Source organism: Leuciscus leuciscus, assembly GCF_965113295.1.
Source record: "Leuciscus leuciscus genome assembly, chromosome: 16".
Classification (NCBI taxonomy): domain Eukaryota; kingdom Metazoa; phylum Chordata; class Actinopteri; order Cypriniformes; family Leuciscidae; genus Leuciscus; species Leuciscus leuciscus.
In genome coordinates, this window is record NC_138740.1 from 41,886,133 (window position 1) to 41,908,893 (window position 22,761).

At 46.4% G+C, this 22,761-nt stretch overlaps 2 protein-coding genes across 3 annotated transcripts in view; both read left to right on the plus strand.

The window, feature by feature from the left end:
- bxdc2 (brix domain containing 2) overlaps positions 1-369 on the plus strand; it is a gene marked incomplete at its 5' end in the record, with an annotated part of 6,590 nt that extends 6,221 nt beyond the window's left edge. The window contains one exon of the mRNA XM_082140084.1: positions 48-369. Within this exon, the coding sequence (XP_081996210.1) occupies positions 48-302 (255 nt within the window). The 3' untranslated portion in view covers positions 303-369. The remainder of the gene's footprint in view (positions 1-47) is intronic.
- Positions 370-699: 330 nt separating this feature from the next.
- nup54 (nucleoporin 54) lies at positions 700-13,725 on the plus strand. 2 transcript variants are annotated; one of them, XM_082142178.1, is made up of 13 exons: positions 700-790; positions 2,117-2,194; positions 2,575-2,652; positions 2,730-2,885; positions 3,001-3,212; positions 5,071-5,258; positions 7,526-7,722; positions 9,403-9,457; positions 9,538-9,631; positions 10,630-10,737; positions 11,485-11,604; positions 11,923-12,033; positions 13,545-13,725. In XM_082142178.1, the coding sequence occupies exons 1-13, from the start codon at positions 754-756 to the stop codon at positions 13,671-13,673; spliced, it is 1,563 nt and encodes a 520-aa protein (XP_081998304.1). In that variant the 5' UTR covers positions 700-753; the 3' UTR covers positions 13,674-13,725. The 2 variants fall into 2 exon arrangements, with proteins under 2 accessions (XP_081998304.1, XP_081998305.1); XM_082142179.1 differs by lacking the exon at positions 2,117-2,194 and having other exon boundaries at positions 724-790.
- Positions 13,726-22,761: the final 9,036 nt, after the last annotated feature.

The window sequence follows — 22,761 nt, forward strand, 5'->3', positions numbered from 1 at the left end:
TGTGTGTGTGTGTGTGTGTGTGTGTGTGTGTGTGTGTGTGCGCACAGCACCGGCGGATGATCCGGCTGGCCACGGCCCACAGGCAGAAGGAGAGGCAGATGGTGAAGGAGATCCGCAAGGAGAAGCGCTCAGAGGAACAGGAAGTGATACGGCAGGACGTGACGGACGATGTGTTCCTGACGCCGGCGGACCCCAAACCGGCTCAGATCCAGCTGGAGGCCCCTGAACCCCAGGGCCAGAAGAAGAAGAAGCTCAGCGAGCTCAAGAAGAAGAAGCTGATGAAGCGCAAGGGCCTGCGATGATCTCGCTATCTTCATGCTCCTGTTTATCTGTTAACAATATGTTAATAAAGCTTTTTATTAAAGTTCATAGATGTGTTGATTCTGATTCATCAAGGTCTGTGAAACAGATACTCAAGATTATGACACTATAACTCAATAATGACCATTTCAAAAATTAAAACTGACATATGTTTGATTGATTATATAAGGTTTTATCAAAAGCAGCTGCAAACATTATTCACAGAGAGCTCAATGAAGCTGTATCTCTTACTGCTTATATTGAATCATTTCTTGGGTTAGACAGATATCTGGAGTGTGTGAATCATTTCTTGGGTTAGACAGATATCTGGAGTGTGTGAATCATTTCTTGGGTTAGACAGATATCTGGAGTGTGTGGCTTGAGCTGCGCGCCGGAACCACTTGCTCATGTTCTTTGTTTCCGGTCGGACTGTTTAGTGGCAGGACCGGAAACATGGCGTTCAACTTCGGCGGCGCGGCAGGCAACGCGAGTGAGTGGAATTCATCTATTTCTTGAATCCTGATAAACATTCATAGTTTCATCTCAAAAGCTGTCGAGTATATTCATAAAGTGGCACATGTCTGAGAACTGTGTTCTCGTTGGTTGATGGGAGCAGCCGCTGACTGAGCGCACGAGACGCGTTTCATTATCGTGTTATTTCAGCTGTTGTCGCCTATCGGTGTGTTCATGAGTCCGTCGTGGTGTTGGTGATGATGATGATGATGGTGATGATGATGAAGACACTCTAAGCTTCTCATTTAAATCATTCACATCCACTTCGTTTGGTTTCGGCGCTTCAACAACAACAACAACGTCGCGTGAGGCTTCGGTTAAACTCCCGCCAATCATCATCATCGTCATCATCAGCTGGGCTGCGTCCGAAATCGCATATTTTCTACCTAATCCTTCTTTTGAATAAGTAATTACTTCACGACCGCTAAACAAGTATGTTCTACATTATATAGTATAGATGCGTTGCGTTCGACACTGCTTCTTTACTTTCAAATGTAATATCATATAATTGTTCTATACATATACAAAACACAGTATGTAAATAATATTCAAAACATTGTATTAGTTTATAGCATAGACTACTGTAATTGACTATACACATGTGAAGATGTACAGTAACTGTCATTCAGTATGAAAAAACATCTTTATCTGGTTAACTGTAAAATGTGCTCTTCATATGGGCTTAATAACTGTAGAGGTTAGGGTTAACCCTATAACTGTAGAGGTTAGGGTTAACCCTATAACTGTAGAGGCCTCATCTCGTGCGCTTTCTTTACCGTAGTAAACATTCCTGAGGTAAATAAAGTACAGTAAAAAAATGGCAGCTTCTCAACACTTTTAATTTGTTAACATATTCATACAATAGCATATGGAAATGTAACATTCATCACCCCAACCATTCATAAATACTCTAGTTTGTATAATAATAACAATATTTATGAATACTCAAGCGCAACTCTGAGCCGTTTGCGACGGTTAGCTCAGACTGGTGACGCGTGCGCTTCCTGTGAAGTGATGTATCGATGTCCCCTTGTTCCCTACGCCGGTAGAACTGAGCATGTTCGCTCCCTTCGGATTGGACTTCGCAGTGCACTTACTATGAGTGTAACCCGGACACTACATTCACCACAGATCACGTGACCTGAGTCGCGTGTTCACTAGTCCTCTCCCGTGGCATCATGGGATAGTACAGTAGAGCCCTTCACATGCACACATAGGGAAGTGTGTGATTGAGACGCAGCCCTTTAGCACTCGCGTCGTTCCCTATGTGACGAGTAGCGATTGATTGTTGTCATGGTTACAGGTCTTTCTGGCACTGGCTTCGGAGCCGCGACCACGACATCCGCGTCCACAGGCTTCGGGTTCGGATCCGGTAGTGCGGGTGAGTGTGTGTGTGTGTGTGTGTAACACGCCTCAGCTCTCTCTAACTCTGGTGTGTGTCTCTCTCCACGTGAGTGTGTGTGTGACGCCACTGCTCTCTCTCCTCGTGAGTGTGTGTGTCAGGGTTCAGGGCGTTTGCTTTGGGCCCCGGGGTTCAGTTTCGGCCTCAGTGAAGCAGGTAGATCGAGTCTGAAAGGTCGAAGGTCACCATCATCCATCAGTGACGCGTTTGTGTGTGTGTGTGTGTCTGCATCCAATCACAGGCCTCGTCAGTGACGCTCACGCCCGTTCTGTCCATCACATCACTTCCTGTGTCAGCCTGTGGCGTGTGTAGTGTCCTCTGCTCATCTGTGTGTGTGTGTGTGTGTGTGTGTCCCACAGGTGCGTTCGGAGGCTTCGGCGCCACAACGACGGCCGGCACCGGGTCCAGCTTCAGCTTCTCCACGCCGGCCAACGCAGGTACAGTGCTCTCGTGCAGGAAGTGATGCGTGTGTGTGCAGGAAGTGATGCGTGTTCTGACTCTGGGCTGTGTGCAGGCGCGAGTCTCTTCGGGAACACCCAGAACAAGGGCTTCGGGTTCTCGTCTGCGCTGGGCACGAGTGCTGGGACGGGCTTCAGCGCGCTGGGAGGAGCCGGACTGGGGTTCGGGGGCTTCACTGGGATCAGTGGGATTCAGCCTCAGACACAACAGGGTGAGACACTCTTACAGGAGAATAACAGGAGAATAGCAGATCAGTGATGCTAACCTGGTGTGTGTGTGTCTCTCTCTCTCTCTCTCTCTCTCTCTCTCTCTCTCTCTCTCTTCAGGTGGTGTGTTCAGCCAGCAGGCGTCTCACTCCTCTCAGCTCTACAACACTGCTAGCGCTCTCTCCGCCCCGTCGGTCCTGAACGACGAGCGCGACTCCATTCTGGCCCGATGGAACCAGTTACAGGCGTTCTGGGGAGCAGGGAAGGGTTACTTCACCAGCAGCGCCCCACCAGTGGAGTTCAGTCAGGAGAACCCCTTCTGCCGCTTCAAGGTGAACACACACACACACTCACACAGGGAAGGGTTACTTCACCAGCAGCGCCCCACCAGTGGACTTCAGTCAGCAGAACCCCTTCTGCCGCTTCTTGCCCCCCTTTAAATGCAAATTATATGTTGCTCCCCGCCCCCTTTCAAGAAGAGGACGAGCAACAAAACAGGACAATCTCACGCTCAAACTGTGCTAGCGGTGTTCAGTTCAACCCGGAGTCGGACAATGATGCCCACAGAGACAGAGAATATAAGTTTTATGAAGTTTATTGTACTTCACACAAAAGATGATGCGTCCGTTTTCACTGAGCTGAATAAAACAGTAGTGTGCAGTAAAGTCTCATCATTCACTCTCTCCCTGTCATTATCATCAACATACACAGCGAATTACACAAAACACTCATTACAACTAACAGTGAACAAATATATACAGGGTCTATGCTAATACGGCAGTGTCAGTCGTGGGCGGGGCCTGTGTTCAGCTCACTGAGGGCGGGTCTATGCTAATACGGCAGTGTCAGTCATGGGCGGGGCCTGTGTTCAGCTCACTGAGGGCGGGTCTATGCTAATACAGCAGTGTCAGTCGTGGGCGGGGCCTGTGTTCAGCTCACTGAGGGCGGGTCTATGCTAATACAGCACTGTCAGTCAACAGTCGTGGGCGGGTCTATACAAAGTGACGTCACTGTACAGAATCTGCAAATGGCTTGTTCTTAGACAGTGCTTATGATTTATGGGGATTTAAAAAAAGCACTGGGTGGATGTTTATCATTATAGGGTGGTTGTGCCAACACACACATGTGCTCTAACACCATGTAAAAGTGAATTTTGCATAATAGGTGCCCTTTAAATGTTCTTGATAAGGTACCAAGATTTTTAGTTTGTCTGCCGTCCGTACCTCCATCCATCTCTCCATCATCTCTCTCTCTCCATCATCTCTCTCTCTCTCTCTCCATCATCTCTCTCTCTCTCTCTCCATCATCTCTCTCTCTCTCTCCATCATCTCTCTCTCTCCATCATCTCTCTCTCTCCATCATCTCTCTCTCTCTCTCTCCATCATCTCTCTCTCTCTCTCCATCATCTCTCTCTCTCTCTCTCTCCATCATCTCTCTCTCTCTCCATCATCTCTCTCTCTCTCTCCATCATCTCTCTCTCTCTCTCTCCATCATCTCTCTCTCTCTCTCTCCATCATCTCTCTCTCTCTCTCTCTCTCCATCATCTCTCTCTCTCTCTCCATCATCTCTCTCTCTCTCTCCATCATCTCTCTCTCTCTCTCCATCATCTCTCTCTCTCTCTCTCTCTCCATCATCTCTCTCTCTCTCTCTCCATCATCTCTCTCTCTCTCTCTCCATCATCTCTCTCTCCATCATCTCTCTCTCTCTCTCTCTCCATCATCTCTCTCTCTCCATCATCTCTCTCCATCATCTCTCTCTCTCTCTCTCCATCATCTCTCTCTCTCTCTCTCCATCATCTCTCTCTCTCTCTCTCTCCATCATCTCTCTCTCTCTCCATCATCTCTCTCTCTCTCTCTCCATCATCTCTCTCTCTCCATCATCTCTCTCTCTCTCTCTCTCCATCATCTCTCTCTCTCTCCATCATCTCTCTCTCTCTCTCTCTCTCCATCATCTCTCTCTCTCTCTCTCTCCATCATCTCTCCATCATCTCTCCATCATCTCTCTCTCTCTGTGTGTCTCTCGCTCTCTCTCTCTGTTAATATGTATATATTAAATGTTCTAGATAAGTTACAAAGATTTTTAGTCTTAGTGTACGTCTCTCCATAATCCATCTCTCTCTCTCTCTCTCTCTCTCTCTCTCTCACTCACTCACTCACTCTCCCCCTCACACACACACACACACACACACAGGCGGTGGGCTACAGCTGTGTCCCCGGGGTGAAGGATGAGGATGGTCTGGTGGCTCTGGCTCTCAGTAAGAGGGAGTCTGATGTTCGTGCTCAGCAACAGCAGCTGGTGGAATCCTTACACAAGGTTCTGGGAGGAGTTCCGACGCTGACGGTGAACGTGGAGGGCGTGCGAGCGTTACCTGACGACCAGTGAGTCTGACCTCACTTCTGTTTTACATGCACTGATTCTGCCACTGGACAGTTCAGATCTATGCTTGTGTATAACATAGTCCCATTTGTGTACACACTATAGTATTAAAAGGCTATTTATTTCTTTAATATAAAACATTTTTATTTGTATAACATTTTTGAAAGGTGAGCATTGACTGTTTTTCCTCATGAGGCGTAAATTATTGTAATTTCTTTCGTTTTTTGTATTGTAATGGTTATTTTTCTGAAGTGAAACTCCCTGTTGAGAACTGTCACATAGTTGATCGTCAGGAAAGTGTAGGATGAAGGGTTAGGATAGGATGAAGCTGTAACTATATGAAAGTCAGTCGATATATTGCTAGCGTCATGCTGAACGCATTTGAAAGCATTTCTTTGGCGTAGTTGTTAAACAACAGAATCCTAGCAAATTAATATACAAAATTGGATGTGTATAATAAACTGTTCAGTCTCAAGTAGACATGTGCCGGTATTCGGTAATGCGATAAATCGCGGTAATGAATATGCACGATATTGTTATCGCGGGCACTTCAAAATACCGTGAAAAATAATAGATCAGAATTTATATTTATAGAACGCGCATTAGCTTATTTTCCATCAACCGCTTAAACAAACATATGCTGCGCGAAACACGTGCGCACTCTGATGTAAACAGTCCCCACATGTAGAAGCACTAGGTGTTTCTCAATGTCAAGGATACTTCCTTGGCAGGACTGGTCCTTCCAAGTCACTTCCTTCAGAGGCTAGGCGAGGCTCCTCTTTAGCATTCGGAGAACACGTTTTTCAACGGCTCTGGAACAGGCTAGCAAGTGCACGTCATTACGTCAGTGAAAATGAAAAACAGAGTGTTGCTATGGACGCAGTTCTGTTCACTCAGGAATATAATCGTTTTTAAATCAATAAACTCCTTTTTAATCATATTGATTCTTTGACTGTCAAGTGTGTTTAAACAGTGCGGGTATATTTGACCCATAACATAATGGATGTAATTATTTTTTTAAACAAATGTTTGGTAACGTAAATATACTTGCATTTGAAAGCATATTGCCCCGTTAACGCTCCGACTCCGTTAACGTCCGACATTTAGAATTTTTTGAAAAAGATAGCAAAGTTGCGCGCATAGGATTGTGGGTGATTTGAGAGCGCGAAGGCTACACCTATGCATCCTTTCCCTTATATGGGATATTTTTCGAACGAAGGACTCAGTCCTTGGTTGAAATTCCGGGGATCCTCGACATTGGAACAGTCCTTCGACGGATGTCGATGACGTAGCATCCTCGAAGTTCTGGCTTCCGAGGATCCTTCCTTGACATTGAGAAACGGCTACTGTGTGCATGCCGCCGTGCGCACTCTAGTCTAATGTATTGAATCCTCACATGGAGAAGAAGCATGGCGGAAAGAGGAACGCTGCCGTCGATTTATCCCCCTTCTAAAAGCAGGGCTGCCAACTCTACGCATTCAGCGTGAGACTCACGCAATTTACACTTTTCACACGCTCTCGCGCCACACATCCATTTTCTCACACAGAGAAAAATCACGGAGTAAAGAGGACACTGACTCCGACAGACTAGACAGAGCAGGTTACTTTTGATATGAAAAAAATTCTCAGCTCTCAGGTTCTGTCCATTTTATTACAAAATTCAGACAATAAATACCGTTTTGGTGCTTGTAAATGTGACGTGACAGATCGCTGTAGCGCCTCAGTTCAAGTAAACCGCTCATCTGTCACTTTTTATTTAAAGATACAGTACAATTTACCGAAAGGTATTTATGCCTCATACATAATATGAGTTGGTGTTTTTCAACCACGGAAAGAGGTCAATAAAGCTGCATGAGAAAAATTATGTCACAGAACGTTACATTTACCTCAGGAAAGCCATTTAATGACCAGCACGTTAGTTGACTAGAAAAAATAGCTATAGAGAGGAGTATTTTGCTAAATATGTGCACTATATTACATTTGTATTATATTTTTACTTGTGTCATAATTTTATATTATGATGAAAACCACATTATATTTTATTTAATTTGTTTAATTTAATTTAATAAAAAATATCGTGATAATACCGTATACCGTGATAAAAGCTCAATCAATTAATCGCAGCATGAAAATGTGATACCGGCACATGCCTAGTCTCAAGCGTGTGATTATAATTGCAAGTTTGCTTGTCTTTGCTCTGAAACGGTCTGAGAACAGCAGAGCATCAGGTTCTCCATGCTGATCCTGTGATGTGTGTGTGTGTGTGTAGGACAGAGGTGATCGTGTATCTGGTGGAACGCTCTCCGAATGGTACGTCGAAGCGAGTCCCGGCGTCCACGCTCTACAGCTTCATGGAGCAGATGAACGTGAAGAATCAGTTACAGCAGCTCAGCGTGTTCATGACCGTCAGTCGCACCGCGCTCACACCTGCACAACTGAAGCAGTTACTGCAGAACCCCCCTGCAGGTGTGTGTGTGTGTGTGTGTGAGAACGAACGTGAAGAATCAGTTACAGCAGCTCAGCGTGTTCATGCTTCATACATCACGCTTTACACACGGACACGCTTTACACACGGTCACGCTTTACACACGGTCACGCTTTACACACTATCATGCTTTACACACGGTCACGCTTTACACACGGACACGCTTTACACACGGACACGCTTTACACACGGTCACGCTTTACACACGGTCACGCTTTACACACGGACACGCTTTACACACGGTCACGCTTTACACACGGACACGCTTTACACACGGACACGCTTTACACACGGTCACGCTTTACACACGGTCACGCTTTACACACGGACACGCTTTACACACGGACACGCTTTACACACGGTCACGCTTTACACACGGTCACGCTTTACACACGGTCACGCTTTACACATGGACACGCTTTACACACGGTCACGCTTTACACACGGTCACGCTTTACACACGGTCACGCTTTACACACGGTCACGCTTTACACACGGTCACGCTTTACACACGGTCACGCTTTACACACGGTCACGCTTTACACACGGACACGCTTTACACACGGTCACGCTTTACACACGGACACGCTTTACACACGGTCACGCTTTACACACGGTCACGCTTTACACACGGTCACGCTTTACACACGGACACGCTTTACACACGGTCACGCTTTACACACGGACACGCTTTACACACGGTCACGCTTTACACACGGACACGCTTTACACACGGACACGCTTTACACACTATCACGCTTTACACACTGTCACGCTTTACACACGGTCACGCTTTACACACTATCACGCTTTACACACCGTCACGCTTTACACACGGACACGCTTTACACACGGTCACGCTTTACACACGGTCACGCTTTACACACGGACACGCTTTACACACGGTCACGCTTTACACATGGACACGCTTTACACACGGTCACGCTTTACACACGGTCACGCTTTACACACGGTCACGCTTTACACACGGTCACGCTTTACACACGGTCACGCTTTACACACGGACACGCTTTACACACGGTCACGCTTTACACACGGTCACGCTTTACACACGGTCACGCTTTACACACGGTCACGCTTTACACACGGTCACGCTTTACACACGGTCACGCTTTACACACGGTCACGCTTTACTTAAAAGCAGAGAAAGTTATTGGGGCGGGTGGGTGATTTGTTTTTGGCTGCGGATTCGGGTGACGGAGCTCATCCACTTACTCTAAAGCAGTCAGACTCTGCCGGGCGATAACAGCTCGGGGTGAAAACGGCTAACGTGGTTTATCAAGTTAGTATTACCTCCTGCATATTCTATTTGTGCGTGACATGAGCGTACACAGCCGCGTGTCTTCTGCAGGTCGTGCTTACCACGTTGTTCATAAAAGCCGAAATGTGCCCAGATGTTGGCTTTTAAAGTAGTTGGAGCATTTTTAATTTTCTCTCACTCGCGTCTCACCTCCCTCTGCCATTGTATGCTACCGCAACAAAGCACATACGCGACAAATGACGTAAGAAAAGCGTCAGTACATTATAACCGGTTATGGTCTATTACTGAACCGATACCGAATCGTCCTCGTCTGCATCGCGATGCATCGTAGAAACGATTAATTTTGACACCCCTAACGTATGTGTGTGTGTGTGTGCAGGTGTGGACCCCATCATCTGGGAACAAGCCAAAGTGGACAATCCAGACCCAGAGAAGTGCGTCTCGTTACTGGCTCATCATTGTGATCATGTGACCTCACATGTGTGACCTCATCAGTGTGTGATTTCCCGCTCAGGTTGATTCCAGTGCCGATGGTGGGCTTCAGAGAACTCCTGCGCCGACTGAAGATCCAGGACCAGATGAGCAAACAGCACCAGACGCGAGTGGACGTGAGTGAGCCGATGCGTCACATGACTGACCCTCTCTCTGCTGATCCGTCACTCTAGGGCTGTCAAATAAAAATTTGAATTTCTAAAAAAAAAAAATTGTTTTGTTTAAAAACTGCACATTTGAAAATGCAAAAACCGTGCATTTGAATTTTTGGTGTGTCAGATGCGCGTGAGACATAATGATGGCACTGACGTGGTGTGTTTCTGTTAGCTTATCCAGTATAGCGGTGCGGCTGCGTTGCTAATGTGAAAAATGCTGGGAAAAGGCTCTACCTGCTGACGAAAACCCTCTCAGTTGGAGCCAGAAATCATGTTACGACACTTGACCAAACCATCGGTCAGAGCTGAGTGTGTGTGTGTGTGTGTGTGTGTGTGTGTGTGTTTCATCAGCTGAAACAGTGTCAACAGAAAGCGCCCAGCACTCGCTCAGATCAAGAGCGTCTGGTGTTTGTGATGAACATGTAGATGTAGAGAGTAGAAGTGAGTCTGAATGCCAGTTTGCTGTTGTGTGTTCATATAGTTCATTACGCTGTGTGTTTTCTCAGGTTACTGATACACAAACAGTTTTATGCACTATTGCAACCTCATTTCCCTTGCATACACATTAAGAAAATTATATTTTATTTAGGACATTTTCTTGAAAAGTGAATGTCATTTCATTTCAATAAAAGATGCGATGCTTGGTTTATATTTGCTTATTGCGCTCGCTGGCGCCCTCTTGTGGACACAGGAGACAGTACAGCACTGTGTTCCTCTAATTTTGCTAATATTTAAAAAAGAAATTTGCATTTAGCTTTTCAGTAATTTTGACAGCCCTACGTCACATGACCGTCTCTCTCGGATGTCACATGACCGTCTCTCTCTGATGTCACATGACCGTCTCTCTCGGATGTCACATGACCGTCTCTCTCTGATGTCACATGACCGTCTCTCTCTGATGTCACATGACCGTCTCTCTCTGATGCGTCACATGACCGTCTCTCTCTGATGTGTTTTAGATCATCTCTAATGACATCAGCGAACTGCAGAGGAATCAGGCCACGACCGCTGCTAAAATCACCCAGTACAAACGCAAGCTCATGGACCTCTCGCACAGAGTCCTGCAGGTACACACACACACACACGCTCATGGACCTCTCGCACAGAGTCCTGCAGGTACACACACACACACACAAGCTCATGGACCTCTCGCACAGAGTCCTGCAGGTACACACACACACACACACACACACACACACACACACACACACGCTCATGGACCTCTTGCACAGAGTCCTGCAGGTACACACACACACACACACACACACACACACACACACACACACACGCTCATGGACCTCTTGCACAGAGTCCTGCAGGTACACACACACACACACACACACACACACTCATGGACCTCTTGCACAGAGTCCTGCAGGTACACACACACACACACACACACACACACACACACACACACACTCATGGACCTCTCGCACAGAGTCCTGCAGGTACACACACACACACACACACACACACACACAAGCTCATGGACCTCTCGCACAGAGTCCTGCAGGTACACACACACACACACACACACACACAAGCTCATGGACCTCTCGCACAGAGTCCTGCAGGTACACACACACACACACACACACACACACAAGCTCATGGACCTCTCGCACAGAGTCCTGCAGGTACACACACACACACACACACACACAAGCTCATGGACCTCTCGCACAGAGTCCTGCAGGTACACACACACACACACACACACACACACACACACAAGCTCATGGACTTCTCGCACAGAGTCCTGCAGGTGCACACACACACTCTCTCACACACCCTTCTCACTTGTGTTTCAGGTGCTGATTAAACAGGAAGTGCAGAGGAAGAGTGGTTACGCCATTCAGCTCGATGAGGAACATCTGAGAGTTCAGCTGGAAACCATCCAATCAGAGCTCAACGCTCCCACACAGTTCAAGGTGAGAACATCAGCCACACACACACACACACACACGAGCGTCACGTGACTCATGTAGTGAAGCCTGTTGAACACACTCGAGTGAGCCGGATGGTTAAACAAGACTCGTAATCAGGCTTCTATTGCAGTCGAGTTCTGCTGTGACGGTTTGAGGATTAAACAGAAAATTTCATTAACCTGATCACTGATCTCACACTGATCTCATCCTCACAACACGTGTGTGTGTGTGTGTGTGTGTGTGTGTGTGTGTGTGTGTGTGTGTGTGTGTGTGTGTGTGTGTGTGTGTGTGTGTGTGTGTGTGTGTGTTTGTGTGTTTCAGGGGCGACTGAATGAACTCATGTCTCAGATTCGGATGCAGAATCATTTTGGAGCCGTTCGTTCAGAGGAGCGTTACCGTGTGGATGCCGACCTGCTGAGAGAAATCAAACAGGTGAGTGTGTGAGTGAGTGAGTGAGTGAGTGTGTGAGTGAGTGAGTGAGTGAGTGAGTGAGTGAGTGAGTGTGTGAGTGAGTGTGTGAGTGTGTGAGTGTGTGAGTGAGTGTGTGAGTGTGTGAGTGTGTGAGTGTGTGAGTGAGTGAGTGAGTGAGTGAGTGAGTGAGTGAGTGAGTGAGTGAGTGAGTGTGTGTGTGAGTGAGTGAGTGAGTGAGTGTGTGAGTGAGTGAGTGTGTGTGTGAGTGAGTGAGTGAGTGAGTGAGTGAGTGACAAAAAAGAGAAACCTCTAACCCTGCTGAGAGAAATCAAACAGGCAAGAGCTAGTGTGTGTGTGTGAGAGTGTGTGAGAGAGTGACAAAAAAGCTCTATGTTGCTGCTTCTTTCAGGCTAGTGTAAAGAAAACATCCAAAATACACATTCAAGTGTTTATTTTATTGCACTGTATCTATTTGCGTCTGTCTTTACAGGCGGTGAGTTTGAGTCAGAAGTCTCTTTACACACACCAAACATTAGTTTCATCCATAACTATATTCTGAAGGGTTGTTCATATATCATCTGCATTTCACTCCTAAAAACACGGTGAAAATGTCTTTTTTTGGCATTTTCTTCTGCTCTATATCCTAAACCCTCTCTGTGAAACTAGATCAAACAAGAATGTTTTTATCTGACATTCAGATTTCTGTTCCTTAATTTAAAAATGCTTTTATTTGCATATTTAAGCACAACATAACATTAAAAAAAATAAAAATGTAAAAAAAAATTGACTGTGATTAATCAGCTGGTGAAAGTATGGAGATATTTATAGTGCGACATGTCAGAACTGTAGGAATAATAATTGTCCGCCGGTTCCCATTGATGTTCCTGTGAACTGTAGCCTGTGACAAACACAAGCTGATGATAATCGGATGTTTTGTTCTACAACGTAATTACACACCCATATTGAGAACACGTCATGTTTCTAGTTTTTAATAAGTAACGAGAGAGAACGTTTGGCGGTGAGTGTGTAGAACAAATCGTTCAAGAATTGTCTGTTTTCCACAGACCTTGAGAAACCCAGAGGAACATCTGGAGGAACCAGCGGCCAGTGGTTCATCCTCTCGGGTTCTGGCGTCACGACCGCAGCGCTCGATTACTTACATCTATTTTTGCTCTTTAAAGGGATAGTTCCCCAAAAATGAAAATTAGCGCATGATTTACTCTCCCTCAACCCATCCTAGGTGTGTATGACACTCTTCTGTCAGACGAACACAATCAGAGTTATATTAGAAAATATCCTGGCAGTGAATGACTGTTTGTGTTTGGAAGTCCATAAAAGTGCATCTGTCCATCATAAGTGTATCTGTCCATCATAAGTGCATCTGTCCATCATAAGTGTATCTATCCATCATAAGTGCGTGTTTTCAGGCCGCTCCAGCTAATGCCTTAGCCATAACCCGTCCCTCATACATGAATGACTGTGGAGATGAGCAGCTTTATCTGAAACGCAACTGTCATCACTTTATCTTTCAGCACCTGAAGCATCAGCAGGAGGGCTTGAGTCACCTGATCAGTGTCATCAAAGACGACCTGGACGACATCAGGACGGTGGAGGACGGGCTTCAGGACAGCGTTCACGGGCGCAGCAGCAAACTCAGCTGAACCGAGACTGAACCGAGACCGAGACTGAACCGAGACTGAACCGAGACCGAGACTGAACCGAGACCGAGACTGAACCCGAGACCGAGACTGAACCGAGACCGAGACTGAACCGAGACCGAGACTGAACCGAGACCGAGACTGAACCGAGATCCGGACCGAGACTGAACCGAGACCGAGACTGAACCGAGACTGAACCGAGATCCGGACCGAGACTGAACCGAGACCCGGACCGAGACTGAACCGAGACCGAGACTGAACCGAGACCGAGACTGAACCGAGATCCGGACCGAGACCGAGACTGAACCGAGACCGAGACTGAACCGAGACCGAGACTGAGCCGAGACCGAGACTGATCCGAGACTGAACCGAGACCGAGACTGAACCGAGACCCCTCAGTAACGCTGATATCTGTGTTGCAGCTGCTCATTTGCGTGTGAATGTTTGCCTTCGATCAGCTGGACTATTTTACTGTCTATGATGATTAATAAAGTTTCACTATGAGTTTCACGTGTTGATGATTTAATGAGCATGACGGTTATAAAGGTCGATCCGTGTCTCCCGCTCTCACTCGGGTGCCGGCTCATCTTCCCCCACGCCTCTGCACTGCTCCACCAGCCGGAACGCCTCCATGAACTCGTTGATGTCGATGCTGCCGTCCTTGTTGAAGTCGATGCTGTCGGCCAGCTCTGCGATGGCTTCATCACTGATGACCGTCTGTAGGTGAGAACTCAGCAGCCTCCAGGTCTGGTGGAACTCCTCCAGCGAGATCAGACCTGATCAACACACACACACACACACACACACACACACACTACACTCAGACCTGATCAACACACACTCGTATTACACTCAGACCTGATGAACACACACTCGTATTACACTCAGACCTGATGAACACACACTCGTATTACACTCAGACCTGATGAACACACACTCTACACTCAGACCTGATGAACACACACTCTACACTCAGACCTGATGAACACACACTCGAATTACACTCAGACCTGATGAACACACACTACACTCAGACCTGATGAACACACACTACACTCAGACCTGATGAACACACACTCTACACTCAGACCTGATGAACACACACTCTACACTCAGACCTGATGAACACACACTCGTATTACACTCAGACCTGATGAACACACACTCTACACTCAGACCTGATGAACACACACTCGAATTACACTCAGACCTGATGAACACACTCTACACTCAGACCTGATGAACACACTCTACACTCAGACCTGATGAACACACACTCTACACTCAGACCTGATGAACACACACTCGAATTACACTCAGACCTGATGAACACACACTACACTCAGACCTGATGAACACACACTCGTATTACACTCAGACCTGATGAACACACACTCTACACTCAGACCTGATGAACACACACACTACACTCAGACCTGATGAACACACACTCTACACTCAGACCTGATGAACACACACTCGTATTACACTCAGACCTGATGAACACACACTACACTCAGACCTGATGAACACACACTCGTATTACACTCAGACCTGATGAACACACTCTACACTCAGACCTGATGAACACACACTCTACACTCAGACCTGATGAACACACTCTACACTCAGACCTGATGAACACACACTCTACACTCAGACCTGATGAACACACACTCTACACTCAGACCTGATGAACACACACTCTACACTCAGACCTGATGAACACACACTCTACACTCAGACCTGATGAACACACACTACACTCAGACCTGATGAACACACACTCGTATTACACTCAGACCTGATGAACACACACTCGTATTACACTCAGACCTGATGAACACACACTCTACACTCAGACCTGATGAACACACACTCTACACTCAGACCTGATGAACACACACTCTACACTCAGACCTGATGAACACACACACTACACTCAGACCTGATGAACACACACTCTACACTCAGACCTGATGAACACACACTCTACACTCAGACCTGATGAACACACACTCTACACTCAGACCTGATGAACACACACACTACACTCAGACCTGATGAACACACACTCTACACTCAGACCTGATGAACACACACACTACACTCAGACCTGATGAACACACACACTACACTCAGACCTGATGAACACACACTCTACACTCAGACCTGATGAACACACACTCTACACTCAGACCTGATGAACACACACACTACACTCAGACCTGATGAACACACACTCTACACTCAGACCTGATGAACACACACACTACACTCAGACCTGATGAACACACACTCGTATTACACTCAGACCTGATGAACACACACACTACACTCAGACCTGATGAACACACACTCTACACTCAGACCTGATGAACACACACATTACACTCAGACCTGATGAACACACACTCTACACTCAGACCTGATGAACACACACTCGTATTACACTCAGACCTGATGAACACACACACTACACTCAGACCTGATGAACACACACACTACACTCAGACCTGATGAACACACACACTACACTCAGACCTGATGAACACACACTCTACACTCAGACCTGATGAACACACACTCTACACTCAGACCTGATGAACACACTCTACACTCAGACCTGATGAACACACACTCTACACTCAGACCTGATGAACACACACTACACTCAGACCTGATGAACACACACTCTACACTCAGACCTGATGAACACACACTCTACACTCAGACCTGATGAACACACACACTACACTCAGACCTGATGAACACACACTCTACACTCAGACCTGATGAACACACTCTACACTCAGACCTGATGAACACACTCTACACTCAGACCTGATGAACACACACTACACTCAGACCTGATGAACACACACTACACTCAGACCTGATGAACACACACTCTACACTCAGACCTGATGAACACACACTCTACACTCAGACCTGATGAACACACTCTACACTCAGACCTGATGAACACACACTCTACACTCAGACCTGATGAACACACACTACACTCAGACCTGATGAACACACACTCTACACTCAGACCTGATGAACACACTCTACACTCAGACCTGATGAACACACTCTACACTCAGACCTGATGAACACACACTACACTCAGACCTGATGAACACACACTACACTCAGACCTGATGAACACACACTCTACACTCAGACCTGATGAACACACACTCTACACTCAGACCTGATGAACACACACTCTACACTCAGACCTGATGAACACACTCTACACTCAGACCTGATGAACACACACTACACTCAGACCTGATGAACACACACTACACTCAGACCTGATGAACACACACTCTACACTCAGACCTGATGAACACACACTCTACACTCAGACCTGATGAACACACACACTACACTCAGACCTGATGAACACACACTCTACACTCAGACCTGATGAACACACTCTACACTCAGACCTGATGAACACACACTCTACACTCAGACCTGATGAACACACACTCTACACTCAGACCTGATGAACACACACTCTACACTCAGACCTGATGAACACACACTCTACATGAACACACTCTCTACACTCAGACCTGAACACACACACTACACTCAGACCTGATGAACACACACACTACACTCAGACCTGATGAACACACTCTACACTCAGACCTGATGAACACACTCTACACTCAGACCTGATGAACACACACTCTACACTCAGACCTGATGAACACACTCTACACTCAGACCTGATGAACACACACTACACTCAGACCTGATGAACACACACTCTACACTCAGACCTGATGAAACACACACTACACTCAGACCTGATGAACACACTCTACACTCAGACCTGATGAACACACACTCTACACTCAGACCTGATGAACACACACTCTACACTCAGACCTGATGAACACACACTCTACACTCAGACCTGATGAACACACACTCGTATTACACTCAGACCTGATGAACACACTCTACACTCAGACCTGATGAAACACACTACACTCAGACCTGATGAACACACACTCGTATTACACTCAGACCTGATGAACACACACTCGTATTACACTCAGACCTGATGAACACACACTACACTCAGACCTGATGAACACACACTCGTATTACACTCAGACCTGATGAACACACTCTACACTCAGACCTGATGAACACACACTCTACACTCAGACCTGATGAACACACACTCTACACTCAGACCTGATGAACACACACACTACACTCAGACCTGATGAACACACACTCGAATTATACTCAGACCTGATGAACACACACTCAGATTACACTCAGACCTGATGAACACACACTCGTATTACACTCAGACCTGATGAACACACACTCGTATTACACTCAGACCTGATGAACACACACTACACTCAGACCTGATGAACACACACTACACTCAGACCTGATGAACACACACTCGTATTACACTCAGACCTGATGAACACACACTCGTATTACACTAAGACCTGATGAACACACACTCGTATTACACTCAGACCTGATGAACACACACTACACTCAGACCTGATGAACACACACTACACTCAGACCTGATGAACACACACTCGTATTACACTCAGACCTGATGAACACACACTCGTATTACACTCAGACCTGATGAACACACACTCGTATTACACTCAGACCTGATGAACACACACTCGTATTACACTCAGACCTGATGAACACACACTCTACACTCAGACCTGATGAACACACACTCGAATTACACTCAGACCTGATGAACACACACTCTACACTCAGACCTGATGAACACACACTCTACACTCAGACCTGATGAACACACACTCGAATTACACTCAGACCTGATGAACACACACTCGTATTACACTCAGACCTGATGAACACACACTCGTATTACACTCAGACCTGATGAACACACACTCGTATTACACTCAGACCTGATGAACACACACTCGTATTACACTCAGACCTGATGAACACACACTCGAATTACACTCAGACCTGATGAACACACACTCGTATTACACTCAGACCTGATGAACACACACTCTACACTCAGACCTGATGAACACACTCCGATTACACTCAGACCTGATGAACACACACTCGTATTACACTCAGACCTGATGAACACACACTCTACACTCAGACCTGATGAACACACTCTACACTCAGACCTGATGAACACACACTCGTATTACACTCAGACCTGATGAACACACACTCGTATTACACTCAGACCTGATGAACACACACTCGTATTACACTCAGACCTGATGAACACACACTCGTATTACACTCAGACCTGATGAACACACACTCTACACTCAGACCTGATGAACACACACTCGAATTACACTCAGACCTGATGAACACACACTCGTATTACACTCAGACCTGATGAACACACACTCTACACTCAGACCTGATGAACACACACTCGAATTACACTCAGACCTGATGAACACACACTCGTATTACACTCAGACCTGATGAACACACACTCGTATTACACTCAGACCTGATGAACACACACTCGTATTACACTCAGACCTGATGAACACACACTCGTATTACACTCAGACCTGATGAACACACACTCTACACTCAGACCTGATGAACACACTCCGATTACACTCAGACCTGATGAACACACACTCTACACTCAGACCTGATGAACACACTCGTATTACACTCAGACCTGATGAACACACACTCTACACTCAGACCTGATGAACACACACTCTACACTCAGACCTGATGAACACACACACTACACTCAGACCTGATGAACACACACTCTACACTCAGACCTGATGAACACACACACTACACTCAGACCTGATGAACACACACTCTACACTCAGACCTGATGAACACACACTCGTATTACACTCAGACCTGATGAACACACACACTACACTCAGACCTGATGAACACACACACTACACTCAGACCTGATGAACACACACTCTACACTCAGACCTGATGAACACACACTACACTCAGACCTGATGAACACACACTCTACACTCAGACCTGATGAACACACTCTACACTCAGACCTGATGAACACACACTCTACACTCAGACCTGATGAACACACACTACACTCAGACCTGATGAACACACACTCTACACTCAGACCTGATGAACACACTCTACACTCAGACCTGATGAACACACACTCTACACTCAGACCTGATGAACACACACTCTACACTCAGACCTGATGAACACACACTCTACACTCAGACCTGATGAACACACACTACACTCAGACCTGATGAACACACACTCTACACTCAGACCTGATGAACACACACTCTACACTCAGACCTGATGAACACACACTCTACACTCAGACCTGATGAACACACACTCTACACTCAGACCTGATGAACACACACTCTACACTCAGACCTGATGAACACACACTCTACACTCAGACCTGAACACACACTCTACACTCAGACCTGATGAACACACACTCTACACTCAGACCTGATGAACACACACTCTACACTCAGACCTGATGAACACACACTCTACACTCAGACCTGATGAACACACTCTACACTCAGACCTGATGAACACACACTCTACACTCAGACCTGATGAACACACACTCTACACTCAGACCTGATGAACACACACTCTACACTCAGACCTGATGAACACACTCTACACTCAGACCTGATGAACACACACTCTACACTCAGACCTGATGAACACACACTCTACACTCAGACCTGATGAACACACACTCGTATACACTCAGACCTGATGAACACACACTCTACACTCAGACCTGATGAACACACACTCTACACTCAGACCTGATGAACACACACTCTACACTCAGACCTGATGAACACACACTCTACACTCAGACCTGATGAACACACACACTACACTCAGACCTGATGAACACACTCTACACTCAGACCTGATGAACACACACTCTACACTCAGACCTGATGAACACACACTCTACACTCAGACCTGATGAACACACACTCTTACACTCAGACCTGATGAACACACACTCTACACTCAGACCTGATGAACACACACTCTTACACTCAGACCTGATGAACACACACTCTACACTCAGACCTGATGAACACACACTCTACACTCAGACCTGATGAACACACACTCTACACTCAGACCTGATGAACACACACTCTACACTCAGACCTGATGAACACACACTCTACACTCAGACCTGATGAACACACACTCTACACTCAGACCTGATGAACACACACTCTACACTCAGACCTGATGAACACACACTCTACACTCAGACCTGATGAACACACACTCTACACTCAGACCTGAACACACACTCTACACTCAGACCTGATGAACACACACTCTCTACACTCAGACCTGATGAACACACACTCTACACTCAGACCTGATGAACACACACTCTACACTCAGACCTGATGAACACACACTCTACACTCAGACCTGATGAACACACACTCTACACTCAGACCTGATGAACACACTCTACACTCAGACCTGATGAACACACACTCTACACTCAGACCTGATGAACACACACTCTACACTCAGACCTGATGAACACACACTCTACACTCAGACCTGATGAACACACACTCTACACTCAGACCTGATGAACACACACTCGTACACTCAGACCTGATGAACACACACTCTACACTCAGACCTGATGAACACACACTCGTATACACTCAGACCTGATGAACACACACTCTACACTCAGACCTGATGAACACACACTCTACACTCAGACCTGATGAACACACACTCGTACACTCAGACCTGATGAACACACACTCTACACTCAGACCTGATGAACACACACTACACTCAGACCTGATGAACACACACTCTACACTCAGACCTGATGAACACACACTCTACACTCAGACCTGATGAACACACACTCGTACACTCAGACCTGATGAACACACACTCGTATTACACTCAGACCTGATGAACACACACTCTACACTCAGACCTGATGAACACACACTCGTATTACACTCAGACCTGATGAACACACACTCGTATTACACTCAGACCTGATGAACACACACTCGTATTACACTCAGACCTGATGAACACACACTCTACACTCAGACCTGATGAACACACACTCGATTACACTCAGACCTGATGAACACACACTCAGATTACACTCAGACCTGATGAACACACACTCAGATTACACTCAGACCTGATGAACACACACTCTACACTCAGACCTGATGAACACACACTCTTACACTCAGACCTGATGAACACACACTCGTATTACACTCAGACCTGATGAACACACACTCGTATTACACTCAGACCTGATGAACACACACTACACTCAGACCTGATGAACACACACTCGGATTACACTCAGACCTGATGAACACACACTCAGATTACACTCAGACCTGATGAACACACACACTACACTCAGACCTGATGAACACACACTACACTCAGACCTGATGAACACACACTCTACACTCAGACCTGATGAACACACACTCTACACTCAGACCTGATGAACACACACTCTACACTCAGACCTGATGAACACACACTCGTATTACACTCAGACCTGATGAACACACACTCGTATTACACTCAGACCTGATGAACACACACTACACTCAGACCTGATGAACACACACTACACTCAGACCTGATGAACACACACTCTACACTCAGACCTGATGAACACACACTCGTATTACACTCAGACCTGATGAACACACACACTACACTCAGACCTGATGAACACACACACTACACTCAGACCTGATGAACACACACTCTAACACTCAGACCTGATGAACACACACTCGTATTACACTCAGGACCTGATGAACACACACACTAAACTCAGACCTGATGAACACACACTACACTCAGACCTGATGAACACACACTCTACACTCAGACCTGATGAACACACACTCGTATTACACTCAGACCTGATGAACACACACACTACACTCAGACCTGATGAACACACACACTACACTCAGACCTGATGAACACACACTCT